This window comes from Lonchura striata, chromosome 11 (assembly GCF_050655825.1).
Source record: "Lonchura striata isolate lonStrDom1 chromosome 11, ASM5065582v1, whole genome shotgun sequence".
NCBI classification, from domain to species: domain Eukaryota; kingdom Metazoa; phylum Chordata; class Aves; order Passeriformes; family Estrildidae; genus Lonchura; species Lonchura striata.
Window position 1 is genome coordinate 20,812,675 of NC_140713.1, and position 18,471 is coordinate 20,831,145.

At 43.0% G+C, this 18,471-nt stretch overlaps 1 protein-coding gene across 1 annotated transcript in view; it reads left to right on the forward strand.

Moving 5' to 3' along the window:
* The first annotated feature begins 3,737 nt into the window (after nt 1-3,737).
* The window catches only part of CMIP (c-Maf inducing protein), a 129,585-nt gene continuing 114,851 nt past the window's right edge, over nt 3,738-18,471 (forward strand). The window contains exon 1 of the mRNA XM_021541224.4: nt 3,738-4,781. Coding sequence (XP_021396899.1) covers nt 4,485-4,781 — 297 coding nt within the window. The 5' untranslated portion in view covers nt 3,738-4,484. The remainder of the gene's footprint in view (nt 4,782-18,471) is intronic.

Sequence of the window (18,471 nt, forward strand, 5' to 3'; positions counted from 1 at the left end):
ATTCTGAATAATATATATCACAACTGAGTTGGTTTTGGAAAAGGGGGAAATAAGTCTGTTGCTGACCCAGAAGTCATATCTACTTTAAACTGGTAGGTTTAGCTCCAGTGGGTGTATCCATGGTGGGTATATCCCAGGTTTCCAGGCTACAGTGTCTTTCAGGAAGCAATGATTCTGTTTACAAAGCCTATTATGAAATGGCAGTGAATAATAAAAAGAGGGCAAGATACAAAGAAGTGCAAATGAAAGGGCAGAGTCCAGGAGTGGGCAGAGTCCAGGAGTACAGAACTGGCAGGTGGGTCTGAATTGCCCTTCTGTCAATGTCCTCTCTTCTGGAGAAAACATCTTTACCTCTGCTCACTTCCTTGCCAGCCCCACTTTTTCGTTTTTGTCCAATTGCCCTGATATTTCTGCAGAGTACAACAAATCTCTCTCTATCTCCTTCCCTATTCAAATTTGATCTGTACCTAGAGGCCCTGACTTAAAGTAGCTCTTTAAAGTAGTATTAACAATAGTGAATAAACTATTAAATTTTCACTTTCAGAGGTTGTGTTTCTCTTGTAGCACAAAAATGTAGTATTTCTCACAAGTTCTTGAATTATTCAAAACTGATATCATGCCCAGAAGCACCTTGTGAATAGCTAGAGGTATATTTTCACTGATGTGCTTTTTATTTGCTCAGTGTTAATTATTTAAATGAATGATTGTCTCATATTCACAATAAATTTCTGGTTGGATTTGTTCATTTGGGGGGAAAAAAGAAAACATGCAACAATTCCTCAAACACCACCTTGAAATACTGCCAAGCAAGTATACCTGAGATGTCTGTTGTGCTGCATGGAGCCAGAAGAGGAAGTCTGGAAGAACAAAAAAGCCAGGATTGCAACTGATCCAACTTCTGTTTGCTATAATTGATAGGAGATATGAGGAAGGGTGTTAATTTTAATGTGTTCAGCCCTGGGTCACACACCGGCTATTTATTGTGGGTTGGATGGCTAATGTGCATTTTGGTGAGCTGGGCAGCCAGCAGCCTGTTTCAATTTCACCTGTCTAGACAGGGTTTTGGGTTGCCCTGTTCTGGCAGGCAATGTGAGATTTCATGCCTTGATCTTATCATGCTGTGCTGAGTTTACTTCAGAGAGAAGAACACCTGCAGCCTGAGAGTGGGGATTCAGGGGGAGCTGCAAATGCACAGCATTTGGATCTTTGTCCTTGACAGGTGTTGCTAGGAGTGGCTTTTGCAGTGTCTCAGTGGGTTTCAACACTTTGGAATGGTGAATTTCCAGACTCAGATCCTTTCAGGTAACTCATAGGTTGATCACTATAGACCAGCCTTTATTTTTCACTGCCTTCTATGGAACACAAATGGAAAACAACTGCTCTAATTTGCCAGGAAATTCATGTAAGGACACCAGACTCTTACATAACGTCCTCCCTTTGTCGAGCAGCTCTCAGAGAGGACAACTATGGTAGATTTAAAGCAGTGGTTTGAGCGGGTGGCTCATTTGCACAGACATTCACTGGAATAGTCCCACTGGTTTTATTTCCGAGTGAAGTGTTGGTGCAGGTGAGTGTATGTGGATAGTCCTACTATTGACACAATTAGCATTTGTACCAGAACAGTGCCTGGGGTCAAACAAGAACAGGCCTCCCTTGTACCAGGCAGCCTATGAACTCCTGGAAACAAACAGTTCCTGCAGTGAAAACTTGCATCTAAACAAAGCTGTCCTTTCCTACTTTGGTTTGCAAGTAATTTTTATTATGATTTTTATTGCAGTTCCATTCATATTTATAGGTATGAGTAGATCTGGGTTTGTTTCAGGGTAAAAGCCTGTGTCATTCACCCCTTGCAGTATATGGTGTACAAAGCTCTGTGGGAACTGCTTGTAATGTTTATTGAACAATGACCAGTCACTTTGCTTAAGTTCAGGAGGTAAGTGGTTACCAGGACTATGAGATACTGAAAATTTGAACCTCTATAAAATAGATTTTTGTCTTCCTGTTGGTTGTATTATTTATGTCATTAAATGAGTTGCTTTCTTCTAACCTTTGCCAAGTTGCATAATTTTGTGTAGTTTTATCAACTGGTACTTGGGAGTACTCTGGAGACTTCCTTGCTTTTTATAAATAATTTTGATGCTGACATGCAACAAAAGTATCTCTCAATTGCTAGTAATTGATAGGTTAAAAACCCTTCCTTTCTGAAAGTGTTTAGACAGCAATTCTCCTGTCAAATGCAAGCCTATTTCAACAGAACAGCTCTGTAACAACACACGTGATGGACATGCTCACTGTAATTGTGGTCCAGCCGGTCATGTATTGTCTTTGACAGCAGCCACTACAAAAGGTTTTATAGCAAAGTGTAAGCCAAGCCCTTCCAGTAGCAGCTCGCCTCTCCAACAGATAATCTGTGTGTGACTCGTGCTGCGAATAGATCAGATGAAAGAGCTTTCTCTGGGGTGGGCTGGTGATACTGCCCACAATTGCTGGCACCTCTCTTGGCATGGTGACCTGAGAACTATTGCACGGGGAGATGCCACCAGAAACCAAGTCAGGGCACATACTCTGGAAAAATTGTCTCACCACAGAGCAGACCCTTTCTCAATCTCTGTCAGTCAGAGGTGAGCTTAAATTTGTAAGTATTTCAAGTATAAAGATTTATACTTTCTCTGAATATGTTGCAAGCACAATCTAAAGCAGCCCTGTAAATTCCTTCTAAATTCTAGACCTTGGTAATACTCATTGTGAGAGGTCCTGCAGTTCAATGGCATGTGCATGCATTACATAAAATGTATTTTCTTTAATTGGTCCTAACCTGGTTGTGCAAATGAGGATATTGCAAACAAGATCTGAGTTCTACCACTGAGAAAAAAAAGCAATATTGATGGTATCATTTCTCTGGGCATGGCATCCTTGTTGCACACAGCATCCCTCAGCTGTTAAGAGGTTTAGAAGGCTCAGGAAGGAGTTGGTTTTTTCAATGCCTTTTTTTTTTTTTTTTAATAAAGGATTGTGCTGCTTTGCCGGCGATCAGAAGACACTCCACACCCTGCTCAGCACAGTGTGATCAGGTGCTGCTCTCGCCGGGCTTCCAAGGGCTGGTGCATTGGGGAGCGCAGCCATTCCCAGTTTCCCCATGAAGCCAGAGGAAAGGGAATATCACTGCTGAAGTGCCAGCAGCTGGCACGGGCTTCCTTGGCCATTCTCTGCGGGGGTTGTACAAGAGCTTAACGCTGGGGTAAGGATGCCCAAAACCTGCGACGACTTGTCACGGCCAAGGAGCGGTGGTCACAAGCCCTGCGCCCTGGCCGGGCTCCGGCCAGCGGGAGGGGACACGGACCGCACTGGGTCTCCCCGCAGCTCCCGCCTGCGGGTTCCCCGCATGGTGGAGGGGCCTGGCGGCACCTCCAGCCCTGATGAGCCGCGCTAGGCGAGCTTTAGGTTGGACGTCAGGAGGGATTTCTTCACAAAAACGGTGATCAGGCATCGGAACGGGCTGCCCAAGGAGGTGCTGGAATCACCGTCCCTGGAGGTGTTTAAGGAAAAGCCAGGACACGGCACTCGGTGCCAAGGGCTGGTTGACCAGGCGGCGCTCGGTCACAGGTCGGACCCGACGATCTCGGAGGTCTTTTCCAAGCCCGAACGATCCCGCGGCTCCGTGAGGGGCGCGGCGCTTCCCGCGCACCTCCCGCGGCCGCCGCTGCCCGGAGCGGCTCCGCGGCCATTGACGTCAGGCAGGGCGGCACGTGACGGCGGCGGGGCCAATCGCGGCGCGCGGAGCCGCTCCGGCAGAGGGGCTGTGTCGGCAGCGCCCGCCGCTCCCGCCGCCTCCTCCTCCTGCCGCGGCGGCGGCGGCGCGCGTGGGGACCCGCGCGCGCAGACACGCACACACAGCGGCAGGCGCGCTCACACACACACACACACACACACACCCGCACCCACATACATACATACAGACATACAGACATACAGACATACATACATGCACGCGCGCCGCCGCACGCTCCCGCGCACACGCCCCGGGGGGAAGGAAGGAGCCGCTGCCGGACGCCCCGCAGCCACCGCCGCCACCGCCGTCAGGAGCTCCCCACGCCGCCACCGCCGGCTTTTGTCCGCCGCCCCCGCGGGAGCCGACCCTCCGCTCGGCCGGCGCCCGCCCGGCAGCATGGACGCGGCGCTGTGACCCGCCGGGGGCGGATTGGGAAGTTTGAATAAGGATTTTATCGCTTCCCTTTTCCCCTTCTCCCCTCGGTGCGGCTCAGTCCCTACCCCCATCTTCCCCGACAGCTTTTGTTGTTTTGTTTTTATTGTTTTTTCTACAGCGTGCAATTTTTTTTTTTTAATCTGCCGCGTGGGGTTGGATTTTTTTTGTTGTTGTTACAGTTTTTATTTTGAATTTTATTTTCTTTGGTCGTACCCGTCTCTACCCGCCGTAGAGACCGGTCCCCCGGAGCGCCACCCCCGAGCCGGCCCGCGGGGCTGCCATGGATCGCACCGGCGGCTCCGGCGGGGGCAGCGACCGCAGGCAGCCCGAGGAGAGCAAGCCGCTGCTGGGCGAGATGTCCGCTCCCGAGGGGAATAAAATGGGTGCCGCGCCGTGCCGGAGAGCCCTGCTCCACTGCAACGGCATGAGGTACAAGCTGCTGCAGGAGGGGGACATCCAGGTGTGTGTCATCCGGCACCCCCGGACGTTTCTCAGCAAGATCCTCACCTCCAAGTTCCTGCGGCGGTGGGAGCCGCACCACTTGACTCTGGCGGACAACAGCGTCGCCTCGGCCACGGTAAGAGCCCGCCGGGTCCAGCGGCCCCGGTGCATCCGCGGGGCCGGGATGCCCGCGAGCGGCCGGACCTGGCTGGAGCCCCCGGGGCCGCCCGTGGGCGAGGGGGGGATCGGCTCGACTGCGTTCCGGAATGTCGGCGAAAATCCTGAAAGGATTTTTTTTTTTTCCCTCGTTCGTAATCCTATGGATGTTTATTTTTGCAGTTTCGGTGGGTTTTTTTTGGTTATTATTTTCCGAGCAAGGCTACTATTACTGTTGTTATTGTTGTTGAATTATTTTTCCTTTATTTAAAAAAAGAAAAATTCCTTCCCTCTTAACATGACCCCGACATACATTCACCATACCGAGCCCTTTGTATCCGAAACCAAAGTCGGCAGATACCTGCTGGCACCTTGGCCAAGTAGGAGGCGAGGGAGGTGGAGGATGCTTTTAGTCCGAGAGCGAAGGCTCGGGTTGTGCGCGGACTTTGCTGTGGTTCAGGCCTGCTCTGGGGGCTCTGGTTTGGCGGTCACATAACCTGCCCGGATACAGGCAACGTGATTGGAAAATATGGAGATTCCTTCAGGGTTTTTCTTCCTGCTGGAAAATGATGCAAGAGAAAAAAATGCGAGGTGGTGATATCAGCGTTACGGAAGATGTACTATAGACGGATGCAGTCTTAAAAAATATGATTTACATTTTTTCATATCCAACTTAAAATTTAATGGCCAATATTATTTGAATATTTGTGGAGTATATAGAGCGATTACACAGATTTTATCTAATAAGCGATTAACAAAACATGTTTTACACTGATCCTTAATCAGTCGGTACTGGGATCCTGTCTTTTTTTCATTTATATGTAAATGTCTCATTTTTTCTCAATGGCTTCGTTCTGGCCTTCCTATAGGACACCGATACGAGAGAGTGGATTGGCTTTTGTGTAGATTTCTGTTAATGGTGTATTTCAGTGGATTTCTTCCAGCCTGTGCTGTGCTCGGAGGTTGGGTTTTTTCACACCTTGGTGCACAGACATAGTGTGTAAATGCCTCTCCTGCATCATGCTCTGCTCTGAAGTATTCAGAGCAGGTTTTCAGTGGGAGCTACTTTAACCTTCAGGTAGGCCAGCTGCCTGTTCTCACAGAGCTCATTTTTGTGCCACAATGACATCTCTGCTTGCCGTTTCCACTGGGCTCTCGAGGATGTTTCAAAGGGAATATTTTCATTCTTTGATAGAACTACTGCTTAAAGGGAGAAGGAAGATTCAGACCAGCACTGTTGGAGAAAGCTCCTGAAAGACACAACCACGAGGAGTTTTTGGAGTTCTTCATTTTGTTAAGATGCCATCATTGTAGAGGGGGAGTTGAATATTAGTGGAGATGAGGCATTTTCCTGGCAGTATCCATAGCTGATTATTTCCAAGCCGAGGAGGAGGATACGGGTAGAGAGAGGCACGATCACGCTTCAGATGTTGTTCTCTGCAATGTGGCAATACCAGGCATGAAGTTGTATTTTTACAGGACACGTCAAATTCTGCTCGCTGGGAAAGCTGTCACCAGAGAAACCATCTCTGAAAAGATATCTGAAGTCCTATGGGACTGTGCTTTAATTAATGTTAAGGTGTTCTCATTCCTAATTATTTTATGTGTATAAATAGCAAGAAGATACTAAAGCATTGTGCGTAGCATTGCAGGCTCCATTTTGTTGAGCAGTGCTCCTCATGCTTGGTCTTGTGCCTTATCATTTTTTTCCCAGTGCTAACTCACCCTACAAATACAGTTGGTCACAGAAATATCTGTGCTTTATTGTTTCAAGTAGTGCTTTTGGTTTCCAGGGGGTAATTAGGGCACAAGGGTAATATCTGCATTCACTTGTTGCCTGACTCTGTGGGTAGGTTTAGCAGGTATCTTTCAGATGTTGGTTCTGTGATACCTACATTTTGGTAGTTTTTATTTGGAGCTGGAAAGATGAGATTTAAGCAAAATTCGTGGTAGTTTAACCCCCACCCCTACAGAAATGGCATACAGAAACAATGCCAAAACCTCCTCTAACTGGAGGTAGATATTTGAATGCAACTAATTTGATTTTCAAGAGCCACAGAAAAATATCCATTTTGTCCATTGAAAGTGACCATTGAGAGCACTCAACAGCTTTGATAACAAGGTCATTTTTACACATGGGGCTTTCGACAGGCAGGATGCTTTATGAGCAGCCAGTAATTAACCTTCACATCATCCCTTTGCAAATCCTCTGGCATGACGAGTTTTACTGCATTCTATATAACATGAACAAAATTGAACGGGAAAATAACATCACTTTGTTTTGCATTTAAAAGCAAAAGTTGTAATGACAGCTAAATCCAGATCTGGCAAATTATGTCCCTAAGTACAGAGGATAAGTTGTTTGTTGATTCTAGGCACTTTATATTCTTTTTATTGTCACTTGAGACATAGATTAGAATTAAATTCTTCTCCCCACAAACTCTTACTTGTCAGTCCCTGGGCTGCAATATAGAAGTTAACATTAATTTTGTATGGATTATTCACCTATAGTTTATTCCATGAATAGACATGGTATGTGTCCACATATATAAGTCTGAATAATGAGACTCAATCTACTTTTTTTTTGAGAGATAACTAGTTTTGTTGTTTATTTAGGCAGCTACAATTTTTGTGCTGACAAGATAGTTTTTGGTAGCAGAAATGCTATGCAAGAACACAATGGAACAACTGTTAGGCCATCTTATTTTAGCAAAATTTAGGGAGAAAACCCAATAATGTTCTCTATGAAGTGCATTTTTTTGGATATGATGACAATTGACTTTCAATTAAAGTAAGTCCATGTTACTCAAATAATAATAAAATAAGTGTATTCTGAATTGGTATATGCACCCAGTTAACAAATGCAGAAAGGTATTCATTTGTGGACAGTCCCATAACTGTAGATGTTAGGACTTCTGGTTTATCTGATTTATGTGTGTTTCCATTGTTTATGTCATGTTCTTATTTCTCAAAGAATTGCTTAAATATAGCACAGTGTCACGATTACAGTTTCACTCACATCATGTCCAGGTTTTCATTCTGGTTTTTTGGAGAAAGTGAATAGAGATCTGTAGCTTTTTTTCTGTTTTGTTTTGTTACTGTAAATGCTAAAGTCCCAGTAGGAAATTTTGACACTTAGAAACTTTGTTTGTCAGACAGCAGCTTGCCTGGGGATGAATTTGACTTTCTCCCCCATGGGAGGAATAATGTTTATTTTATAAACACCTACCAAAATCAAATGTAGCACCCTTACTAATTTTTTTTTCACCAGTGAGATCTGTTCTTGCACAGCTTGAGGGGAGGAGATAGTAAAAACAAATGCAGAAACAAAGTGAAATGTAATATTTCTTTTTTTTTTTTTTTGGGAGGGGCAGGGTGGGGTTAGGAGTAACCCTTTCTTCAAGAGAAATGTAAAATTTGATTTTCACTAGTTTAAACATAGGTGTCTGACTGTTCTGTGTCTTTCATATCCTTCTGCATTGTATCTTTCATGTCTCTTTCTTTTCTCTTTCATTCTTTCTCTTGCACCAATGGGGAGTAGATGTTGAGGGCAATGAGTTTTAAAATCCTGGGTCGCAGGGAAGACTTGTGATGCATATGTATGTACAGCAGACAAGGAAAGAATAAATAAGTGATTCATTGTCTCTGGCTAGGGATGGCCTCTCTAATTCCCATCTGGGAAGATAAGGCTTTATTGAAACCATGAAGTTACTCATTAATGTCCCTCAAGGAGGTGGAAACTTTGGCTTTTCATGCCCATTTCATGTTTCTCGGTTTTGTCTTGGCAGGTGGGTTTGGTGTAATGTAAATGTTGTGTTCAAAGCTGGTGGCAACCCTGGAAAGACTTGAGTTTCTTTTAAACATGTTACTGTGCAGACGTGATGTGTGAGGACAATAGTTTATTGACAGGCTGGCTAATTGTAAATGCCTTTGAAACAAGAATGTAAGTGGATTAGGGAACTGCATTTGTTTTTTCTTCCAGAGTCTAGAACATACCCAGTTAATATTAAATGAGGCAGGGCAGGATGATCTGTTTCAAACAGGAGAAGTGGAGTAGAAAATTGTCTTCTAATTGTTTTTTAAAATTCAACAGTTCTGCTACTGCATGTGTTTCAGCATGCTATTGCATGTCTTTCCTTCCTTATTTTGGTAAAGATAGAGCGAAAAATCTTACCAAGGTGGACTCACTGTTTACTTTAGCACAGATACACATTAGTTAGAAAAACACACTTTTAAAAATTAAATTTTCCTTTAAAAACAATTAGCTGAAATGGGAACTGTTATGCAGAACTCAAAAGTTTCAAAACAATCTTAGAAGAATTTTTAAAGCTTTCCTGAAAAAAGGAATATTGTAGTATTATCCAGATTGCAAGTAGAATTAATATTAATTTATAATAATAATAATAAACAGTCAGTTGAGTAAACCAAGTGCTATCTTTAAGGCCTGTTGGTGTGGCTCTGCAAATGTGGATTTAAACTAGATTGGTGTGTCTGCCATCATTACATGTATAAGTAAGTATGAACACATAAATAACAAAGCAATTTTAGATAATTTTTGATTTGTTATAACAATGGAAGGATAAATTACTATTTATGTTTAATATTTCTCGTGGTTTACTGTTGCAGTTGATGGCTTTCATTTGATGACAAGTGGTACCTATAGGTTTTGGGTGTAGATATATTTACCTGTTCTGGGTTGCTGCTCTCAGGTATTTGGCTCAGGTGCATCAGAAAGAGCTCTGAGTGTTATGATTTGCATAAAAGCCATGACAATTTAGAATTCTCTGCAAATTGAAAACAAATTACTCCATGTTATCTGTACTGCTTAAATTGAGATTCTCTTTTACAAGTGAAGGCAGGCATGTGCCTGCATTAACAAACCCCAAATTTTTCTGAAGACCTGGTGGTTTAATGGAATATTGCTTTGCTGTGACAAACCTATTTTATTGCTATATTAGTTAGTAGTTCAACATAAGAAAACCTAAAACGATAAGTCTTTAAAGTTGTTTAATGCCTATCAAACATACCTTTGCATATATAGTTCCTGCAGTGGTTAAAAAGCATATTTATAAGTCAGTAGTGTTAAGGTATGTGTTTATATGTCACAGAGCGTATATAAAATATGAAAACAGAAGCTATATTCATTGACAGAGGGAGAGCTCTCAAGGCTATTAGTGTTAGCACCCAGCCAGTAAATTTTACATGTTCAGGAACATAAATAAAAAGGATACTCAGAAATACTTGTGCCTCATTTTTCATTTTGGCTGAGGAGTAAAAGATGTGGTGCTAGTAACTACGTGGTGGTAATATTCCCCATGGGAGAGACTGTAAATTGCCTCTGGTTCCTCAGTGGGACCTGATCCTGCATCAAAGCAGGGCCTGGAAGAGCTCAGCATCCCTCACAGGGCTGGGCCTTTGTGGAGCTCTGAATAATACTTTTTTTTTTTTTTTTTTTTTTTTTTAGTGGAACATTATAACTGTGATTGTAGTAGTGATAGGAAAGAGTCTGATGGATCCTCCATGGTGGGGTGAAGTCCTTCTTGGAAAGGATGTGCTGCCCAGAGAGGAGCTGTGGCTGCCCAGTCCCTGGAAGTGCCCAAGGCCAGGTTGGACAGGGCTTGGAGCCACCTGGGCTAGTGGAAGGTGTCCCTGCCCATGGCAGGGCGTGGAACAAGGTGATCCTTAAAGGTCCCTTCCAACCCAAACCACTTCACCATTCTGTGAAACTCAACAAGATGTTTGGTTTCTCAGAGGTGAGAGGCTACGCTGATAGTCCCATCTGCGTCAGTGTTCCAGTGTGAAGGGTTGGGTTTGCTTTGTTAGCAGCTGTGGGAGAGCAGAGGCTGAAGCCTTGGTCTCCCCAAAATCATTCACAGACCTGTGTGCACTGAGGGGTCTTTTTGGAGGAAAAAGCTGCTAGGTTTAGTACATAGAAAAGAGTGATTTTTTTTGGTACTGTTCAATTTATTGCATATAATTTGTTGGTACTTTTGAGTACCATATGAGTTTAACATGATACAATTTGCTTCTATGTTAATAAGTATGGCTAACCTAATAGGGCTTTACTCATCTCCTCAATATAGGATTTATGAGAAAAGAGACCTACCTCAAATAGTTCAAGCCTTTTGGAATCTTTAGAAGTAATTAGATTGTGGGTTGCATGGGTAGATTGTGGCTTGTTTATTGGTGTTTTGAGCAATGCTAGTTGCATCAGTTTTGTTCTGTGTGTTCATAGATAACATAGTGCTTGATTCCACAAACAGCCAGGTGTTGGAAGATGATTGATTCTTCAGCAGTATAATCCATTCAGAGAGCTCGTGCATGTATGTGCACTCAATAAAATCACTTTTTTTTGCACCGTCTGCCTATGCAGCATCATTGGCAGCAGTGCTGGCTGAGTCAGCCCTGGCCTGTGCATTTCTGCATCTGTGCCATACCCTGTCAATCCATCTTCTGTAAGTGCTTAACAGTTTGCAGGGTCAGGTTGAGAAAAATCTCTGTGAGCTGGCTGAGGAGCATTCTCTCTGAACCTTTTGCAGATTTGTTGTCTGTCTTTTCAGTGGATCAGGGAGGTGATGTGTTTCAGTGCATAGTCCGCCAGACTGCTGAGGAAGAAGAGAGCGGGAAACATGGCAGGCTGGAATTTGTGCCAAAAAAAATGTATTATTTAATCATTGCGTAAAATTTTCCTGTTTTGCACAATATTTAAGAATGCAGGGACAACACCAGGAAAGGGAAAAGACAATTGAAAAGCATACATTATAACTGATCACGTCAGTGGTGAATGAAGTTTTAGCTCTTGTGGTTGTGGAGGAAAACATGAAGAAGTCAGAACCAGATGCTAAGTTAAAATGCCTTTACTTTATAGGCTTAAAAATCAGGAGCATTTACCAATGCTTTCTAGGTTTTGGAAGAGGGGACTCATGGTACAGGGTTTGTGGACATTTGTTGTTACCAGTGGTGCCACTTCCAGTACTTAAAGTGGTTTGTTGGCTTTGTCACTTGGGTTGTCCCATGACTGATGGGACAGGGCCAGTAGAGTGCGAAATACAAGCAGGTGACCTGCCAGGCAGACTGTGGTGTCCAGGGCATGAGGGCATGGTGAAGGCTATGTTCTTCTACTTTAATCTGAGTTTTTAGTAAGCTTTTCAATAATATTAAGTATGTTATTTTGAGAAACTTAATAGAAAGGCATATTTTTTCTGGATTTGAGCATTTCTGCGAGATGTGTGCCATTACTAACTGAGCTTAAGAAACTTGTCAAGTTGCAATTACTTAAATCTGAACTGGAAGTACACTCAGTCACGTACATTCTTGGTCTCGCTCTGTTGAAACCAGGAGGGTAATTTGAGGAGAGGGATTACCATTCATTGCCTGTAACGTGAATGGCAGGATGTGCTGTTCGGAAAGCCAGGAAGGTTCAGCGAGGGATCACAGTGCAGCTCGCTCTTGGCTCTGGCTGGGGGGCATGGCTGACTCTCCTCTTTGCCTTTTCCAGCTCCCGGAGCCCCATTTTCTCCCTCTGCTTGGCAGATCTCAAGGTGCTGAGTGACCTGCAGTGGCTGGAATGGCTCTTCCATGAGCAAAAGGGTTGCTGGAAAATTCCCTGTTAGGCAGAACTGGTGTAGAAGCTGTTGCTCTGTCACCCATTTTATGCCAGCTCTGTCCTAGTGGAAAGTGAGTTGGTGACATTCATCTATGGGGAAAACCACACTCAGAATGCTCCAACCATCACTGCTGCTCTGTGAGACATGTGCCAGCTCTGTCCTGTCTCCCTTCCTCAGACAATAGAGTTTTAATAAGAAAAAAATGCTGCTTGCTGCAAGTATCTCTCTTTTCCCCCATTTGGACTCAAAATTTGCTGAAATGCTGCTGTGGTATGTGGTTGTGGCTGGAGTTTGCAGGAGGGTGGATCCTCTTCAGGGACAGCTGCTCCCAATTCCTTGAAGGCGTAGGAAGATGGTGCTGCTGCTTCTGCTCTTACCTTGCTTGATATTTGCACCTGTGGCCACTTTCACGTCTGAGGCCGTGGCAAAGTGAGAGGTTTAAAATGGGTGAGGCTCTTCTGGGCCCTTGGAGCATCTCTCCCATGTCTGCTCAGAATATCAACTTATTTCAGGGGTAAGAGTTCTTGCATTGTTCAAAGTATGCTGCAGCTTCCCTCAAGTTCTTATTCCTGTGACTGAGGGATTGCATGATTTTCTCATTGGGTGAAAAATTTAAGAGGAATAATTGCTTTCATTGATTAAAAGAGTAATTACCAGGACTTCAGAAAATATGACTAAAAAATGGTTATCTAATGCTTCTTAAACTCCAGATCACGAATTTCTTGATATTAATAATGGGACTGTTGAATGCTTGGCATTGTCACTGAAGAACTTTCCTTTCTTGGATTTCTAGTGCTTAAAGAAAAGCTAAATAAAATGAAATATTTTTCTCTTTTTGAAAAATTTAAAACTCAAACCTTATTAGCACACAGAAATGGATTTAGGTTTTGTAAGATTTTGTTTTCAAAGATGCCACATGTGGTACAGTAAGTGTTGCCTGAAGAAAGCTGAGATTAAGCTAAATCAGAGGGTTTTGTTGAGAATGCATAATTGTATTCCCAAATACAATTCTTTTACATTTATATTTTGCATAATGTTTTTCTTAGACCTAAAGAGAAACTGTATTAGCAGATGAGAATCAGAAATAGTATTTTTTTTCTTAGAAATAAGTTCCACATACTTTGAAGTGTGTGAATATCCATGCATATTTTATGGATGAGATTTCTGATTATGTAAATCCAAAGGTAAAGCAAGAATTTTGAAAACAAAAAAGGGGCTTCATTTTTTATTTATGTATGGACAATTAACATCAACTGAGCAATGTTAGGTAATTGCAATTTCAGTGGAACAGTTCCAACAATTTTTAAAAGAACACCTATTTTCCCCCTAAATCTCCTAAGGATACCCCATGGTGTGTTCCCTGCAGTACATTTCAAATAGTAGTGAGCAGGTGTTTCTCAATCGTGAAGCTGTGATATTGCTTTTTTTGTTTCTTCCCAGTGTTTTGGCTGTTTGTTTTGGCTATTTGAGTATAAGTGTGTGGGATTGGCAGGTGCCTCTTACCATGGCTGGTTCCTGCTGTAGTGGGATTCTGTTGTACCACAAGAGTTTCTTGTTTGCTACTGTAATAAAACTAGTGAGTATTGTGAGCAAGTTGTTTTTGCTGTTTATAATAAAACTGAATGACTTTGTTATCCATTTCCAGGGATGAGCATTATTAACAGTGAAGTAAAGATTGCTTTAAAAAAAATAGATTTTGAAACTTGCTAAGTAGACTCCCAACTTTTTAATCAAAATACTAAGGGTGTGTAGGTTTTTTCCATAAATATGAATGTCTGTTTGACCTGTGAACAAAAAAGAAGAGGGATTATTTTTGGCCTTTTAAACAGTGAAAAAATGATTTTTGGATGACAGTATATCTTCATTCTAGTAATCCTTGGCTTTCAAATTCACTATGCTTCAACCATCTCCAAGTGCTTTTTGGTCAGTATTTTCATATGTGGGGAAAACAATAAGATAAATGTAGATCTGACATGTTTGCCACTGTTGGTTCATGCTTAGTTTGCAGTTCCTTCTGACTTGATGTGTGCATCTGTGGTTCACTCTGGAGGGCCTAAGGTTGGACACCAAGGACCAGTAGTGCCTTGCCCTAATGCTCCTGATAAATCACTGGTGGGAGCTGGAGCAGAAATGATTTTCCTTTGCTTTGTCTGCTAGGCTGCATCTTCCCTCCTGATTTTGATGGCTATTAATTTTCTTAATGGTTGTAAATGTCATTAAAAATCAGTGGAAGCGTGGGAGAGTGACTGACAGCAGAACGTGGCCCAGAGTGTCGTGCTCTTCTTACTACCCTTCAATCTTCCTGCAAAGAAAATGCCTGCTGGGGAGCCAGGTGCCAATCAGTTCAAGTCTGCAGCATGTGTGCTTTGTGTATTCTCCTAATAGTCACTTCTGACAACCTACCACTTTGCTCTTGCTTCAGAGGCTGTTAAGACTGAATTCAGAAATAAAGAGTAAGTCAGGGAAACCTTGACTGCACTGAAATTTTCAGGATGAGAATGAGCTTGCAAAATTGTTAAAGAAGCAGGGTGTTGCGATTCCTTTTTGTGAAAAGATTGGCAGTTCTCTCTCCCTTCTCAAACCTTGGATTTACTATACAGACTTCTTGATGTTGAGCACATAAATTTAGGAATCCCTTGAGAAGAATATTATTGCAGTGGCATCTTAAAACACCATGTTTCTCTCTGGTACAATGCAAGCTGTAAGAAGGTAGGAAACTGAAAAGAGAACTCCGTGTGGACTCTTGAATAGAGGATCTGTGGAAGATAATGCAGTTCTGGAGATCTTTTTTTCCTGGTGGCCAGGCAGTTGTTGTGGCTGGGGATGCGAGTGTTGCGTTGAAGGGGTGGTTGCACAAGGAGAGGTTTCTGTGCCACGGCTGGTGACGCCAGGCTGGATGTCAGCGCTGCGAGCCTGCCTCCAACGCTCTGGTGATGATTGCTCTGGTGTTCTGTCATCTGAACGCTTTGCTCGGCAGCCTGGCTCTGAGAAAGAAGGTGGGAGGAGGGGAAAGAAACTGTAAAAGGCCCAGTGGTTCTTGAAGAACGGCATTTACTTTCGCGGCAGAGATTTCCATCTCCTTCCGTGGACTGTGCTGAATGAGATCTGTGTTCTTGTCTTGCTGCTCAGCGGTGAAATGCCTGTAGTTTGAGTACCTGTTGATTCCTTGTGGAAGATAATCATGTTCAATGAAGCAGTCATGTTCCTTATCCACAGGAACGTAGAACAGAGAGGTTTATTTGGGTGTCTGGAGGAAGAGAAAACAATGTCATGTCACAGATGTTGTTCAGTCATTGTTTAAACCAGAATAAAATCTATGCAATTGCTGTAAACTTCTGCCTTTAGTAAATAGGTTATATGGCACAGTTATTGAATTTGCAAAGGAGCTTCAGCTTATTCTTTCAGTGCAGGAACACTGGTAATTCTTCAGATATTCCATACTAAAGGAATAGCCACTCCAGCTGTGTAATAAGGGCTTGAAGTAGAATTCCCTATCATGTTTGGTATGAAATGCAGCCCCTATATGGAAGGGAAGAGTGCTGATGAAAGATATTATGCAGCATTACTTTAGTTTTTCTTTCTATTCTTTGTGTTTCTTTCAGATCCTCCAAGTTTTTTCTTTATTTTTTGATTTGGTGTTCTTTTTTTTTTTTTTTTCTTTGCCAATGCCGTTATAGTGACTTTTGAGGAAAGATTTTTAATTTTTAACTAAAAATTAGCCTGACATCCAGAGCCATGGAACAGGCTCATCCTCTCCCAGAGAAGCAAATGTTTTGAGTGGAGTCTTGGCACTGAAAATCCCATCTGCTTTGCAGTCAAATAATGTGGACATTGAAGCAAGCATAAAACTTGTGTTGGCACAGAACTTTGTTACTGAAGGTGGAAGTAGAGACACGGTCAACATATCTTGTCTGACTGAAAACACATTTCCTAAGGTTGGGTAATTAATCTTTTGTGATTGCTGTGAATGAAACAGGAAATAAGGCTGGAAAAGCTTGAAATTAAATGAATTGTGCAGGACCGGACATGCACTTTGGTATTAAATATTGACCTACCCCTTCCAGGTAACCACTTTGCCTTTGCAGCCCAGCATTTGCCCTGAAGACTGCAACGTCTTCTTTCTGTGGTGTTTATAGTGAAAAATTTGTTGACACTGGGAGATGTTTCTAGTGGCTTCTTGACTAACACTAGTGTATGCTTCTTTTGGTGCTGTGTCACTGCCTCCCTTGATACTAATCTCCTGATTTATTGTAAATGATTTCAAATGTCCCTGGTGACTTGGGTTGACTAATGTACTTTAAATATGGTGAAATCTTATAATCTGTTGTGGGAGTTGACCGTGGATCAGGCTGCTCCCTCGTGCAGGTAGACAGCATAGGAAAGTGCCAAGCCCTTGGTGGTCCTTACCCAAATAAACACAGGAGCAGGTCCTCTGCTGCCCTGTGCCTGTGGATTGGAGTGTAGGTTGGTCAGTTTTAAACCTGGGATGAGTCGGGATTGAGGTAGCACAAATTACCTGCATTATCTATGTATTGTGTGTTCATGGTACTGCAGCACAGCCTGAGTGGGCTTGAAGGAGGAAGCGAAAGGAAGGAGGTGATGGGAGGAAAGAATTAAAGCAGCTTCAGGGTAGGGGTTGGATGGGTCTGTGTGCTCCAGCTGCAAAGGGAAATCTCCGAGTTGGTGGCTGCAGTGTGCTTGTGACTGGAACGTTTTGACTCATCTCGAAGGGATGTTGTCCACAGGGACAACACGAGGCAGTGATAGCCAACAACGTGTGAGGCCTGTGCCATTGTACCTTCCCTTTTGAACACAGTTAAAAAATGGAGGGAATGTTTATGTTTGGTGGCTTATGTGTTTCCTAGTGCCTCTTCATTTATCATACCCGCTTTAATTGAGATAAAGATGTAGTGCTGTGTAACGTTATCTAGGTTTAACGTCAGCGGTTCGGGAGGTTGTGTCTCTACTTGTCAGATTTTCTTAGCAGAAATAAGAGAACAAACCCTGTGCATCTTCTTGCCTGTACAGTCTGTACCTGGAGATCTTCTGAGTGCTTCTGTCTTGAGACCTTTGTGTCTGATCTAAGGGTCTTGCTGTGCTCAGATTTCATGTTACCCGTTTCATATTTTGGAATTGTAAGAAAAACGTGTACAAACAATGCTCTGCTGTTTCCAAACACTCTGAAGTTTCCCCCCTTTGCTTCCTGTTTTTGTAGCGTGTTTGTGAAAAGACCTTGTCTGCTTTGCACTGGAGTTAGGCTTAATGTAAATGTATTCTGCATCAGCTACTGTGTGTTCCAGCATGCAGGGACCTGAGCTGCTCTTCAGCAAGCGTCATTATTCTTTATTTATGGTAAGACTAGATTATAAAAGACTGGTGCATGTAAAAGTGAAAGCAGAGGCAGTGTTAAATTGTGCAGTCATGAGCTTGTTATTTCCCTTCCCCCCAGTATGCAAGCCAGTTAGTAACCTAGTGATCTATACATGAGGCTTTAATTGGATATATGCCCAGAGTGCTGATTAATATGGAAAAGCTATAAAGGCATGGGTTCACAAACTTTATTTGACCACATGAGGACTGTCTGTGTGATCCCTTGTGGAATGTGTGAGGGATTCTCAAAACAAAGAAATACCTCAGTGTATTTGGGCAGATCTGTGTGTAAACCACGGGATACAGAGGTGATGTCTCTGCTTTAAAGTCAATAGACTGTCCATTAAATGGGACTTCTGCAGCCTTATGTGGGGCTTAGGTGCATCTGTGGCCTCTGAGTTACTTGACTTCTTAAATTTTAGTTTGATAATTGCTGGCAGTTTCTCTTTACAATTGGATATAATCTTGGCTGCCTCTGGAGATAAGGGGGGAGTGTGAATCTCTCTGTAGTGAAATAAAAACAAGCAGATGTCTGACTGCAGCTGGCTAGAGATAAATCATTTCATATAAACTTGCCTGGAGAACATGATTTTACTCTTCTATAAACCTATACTCCAGAGGGAAGGGAGAACCCCCATTAGTTAATGACACCCTCCTGGCCTAAAATTACAGTGTTTCTAGTTTGCAAATCAC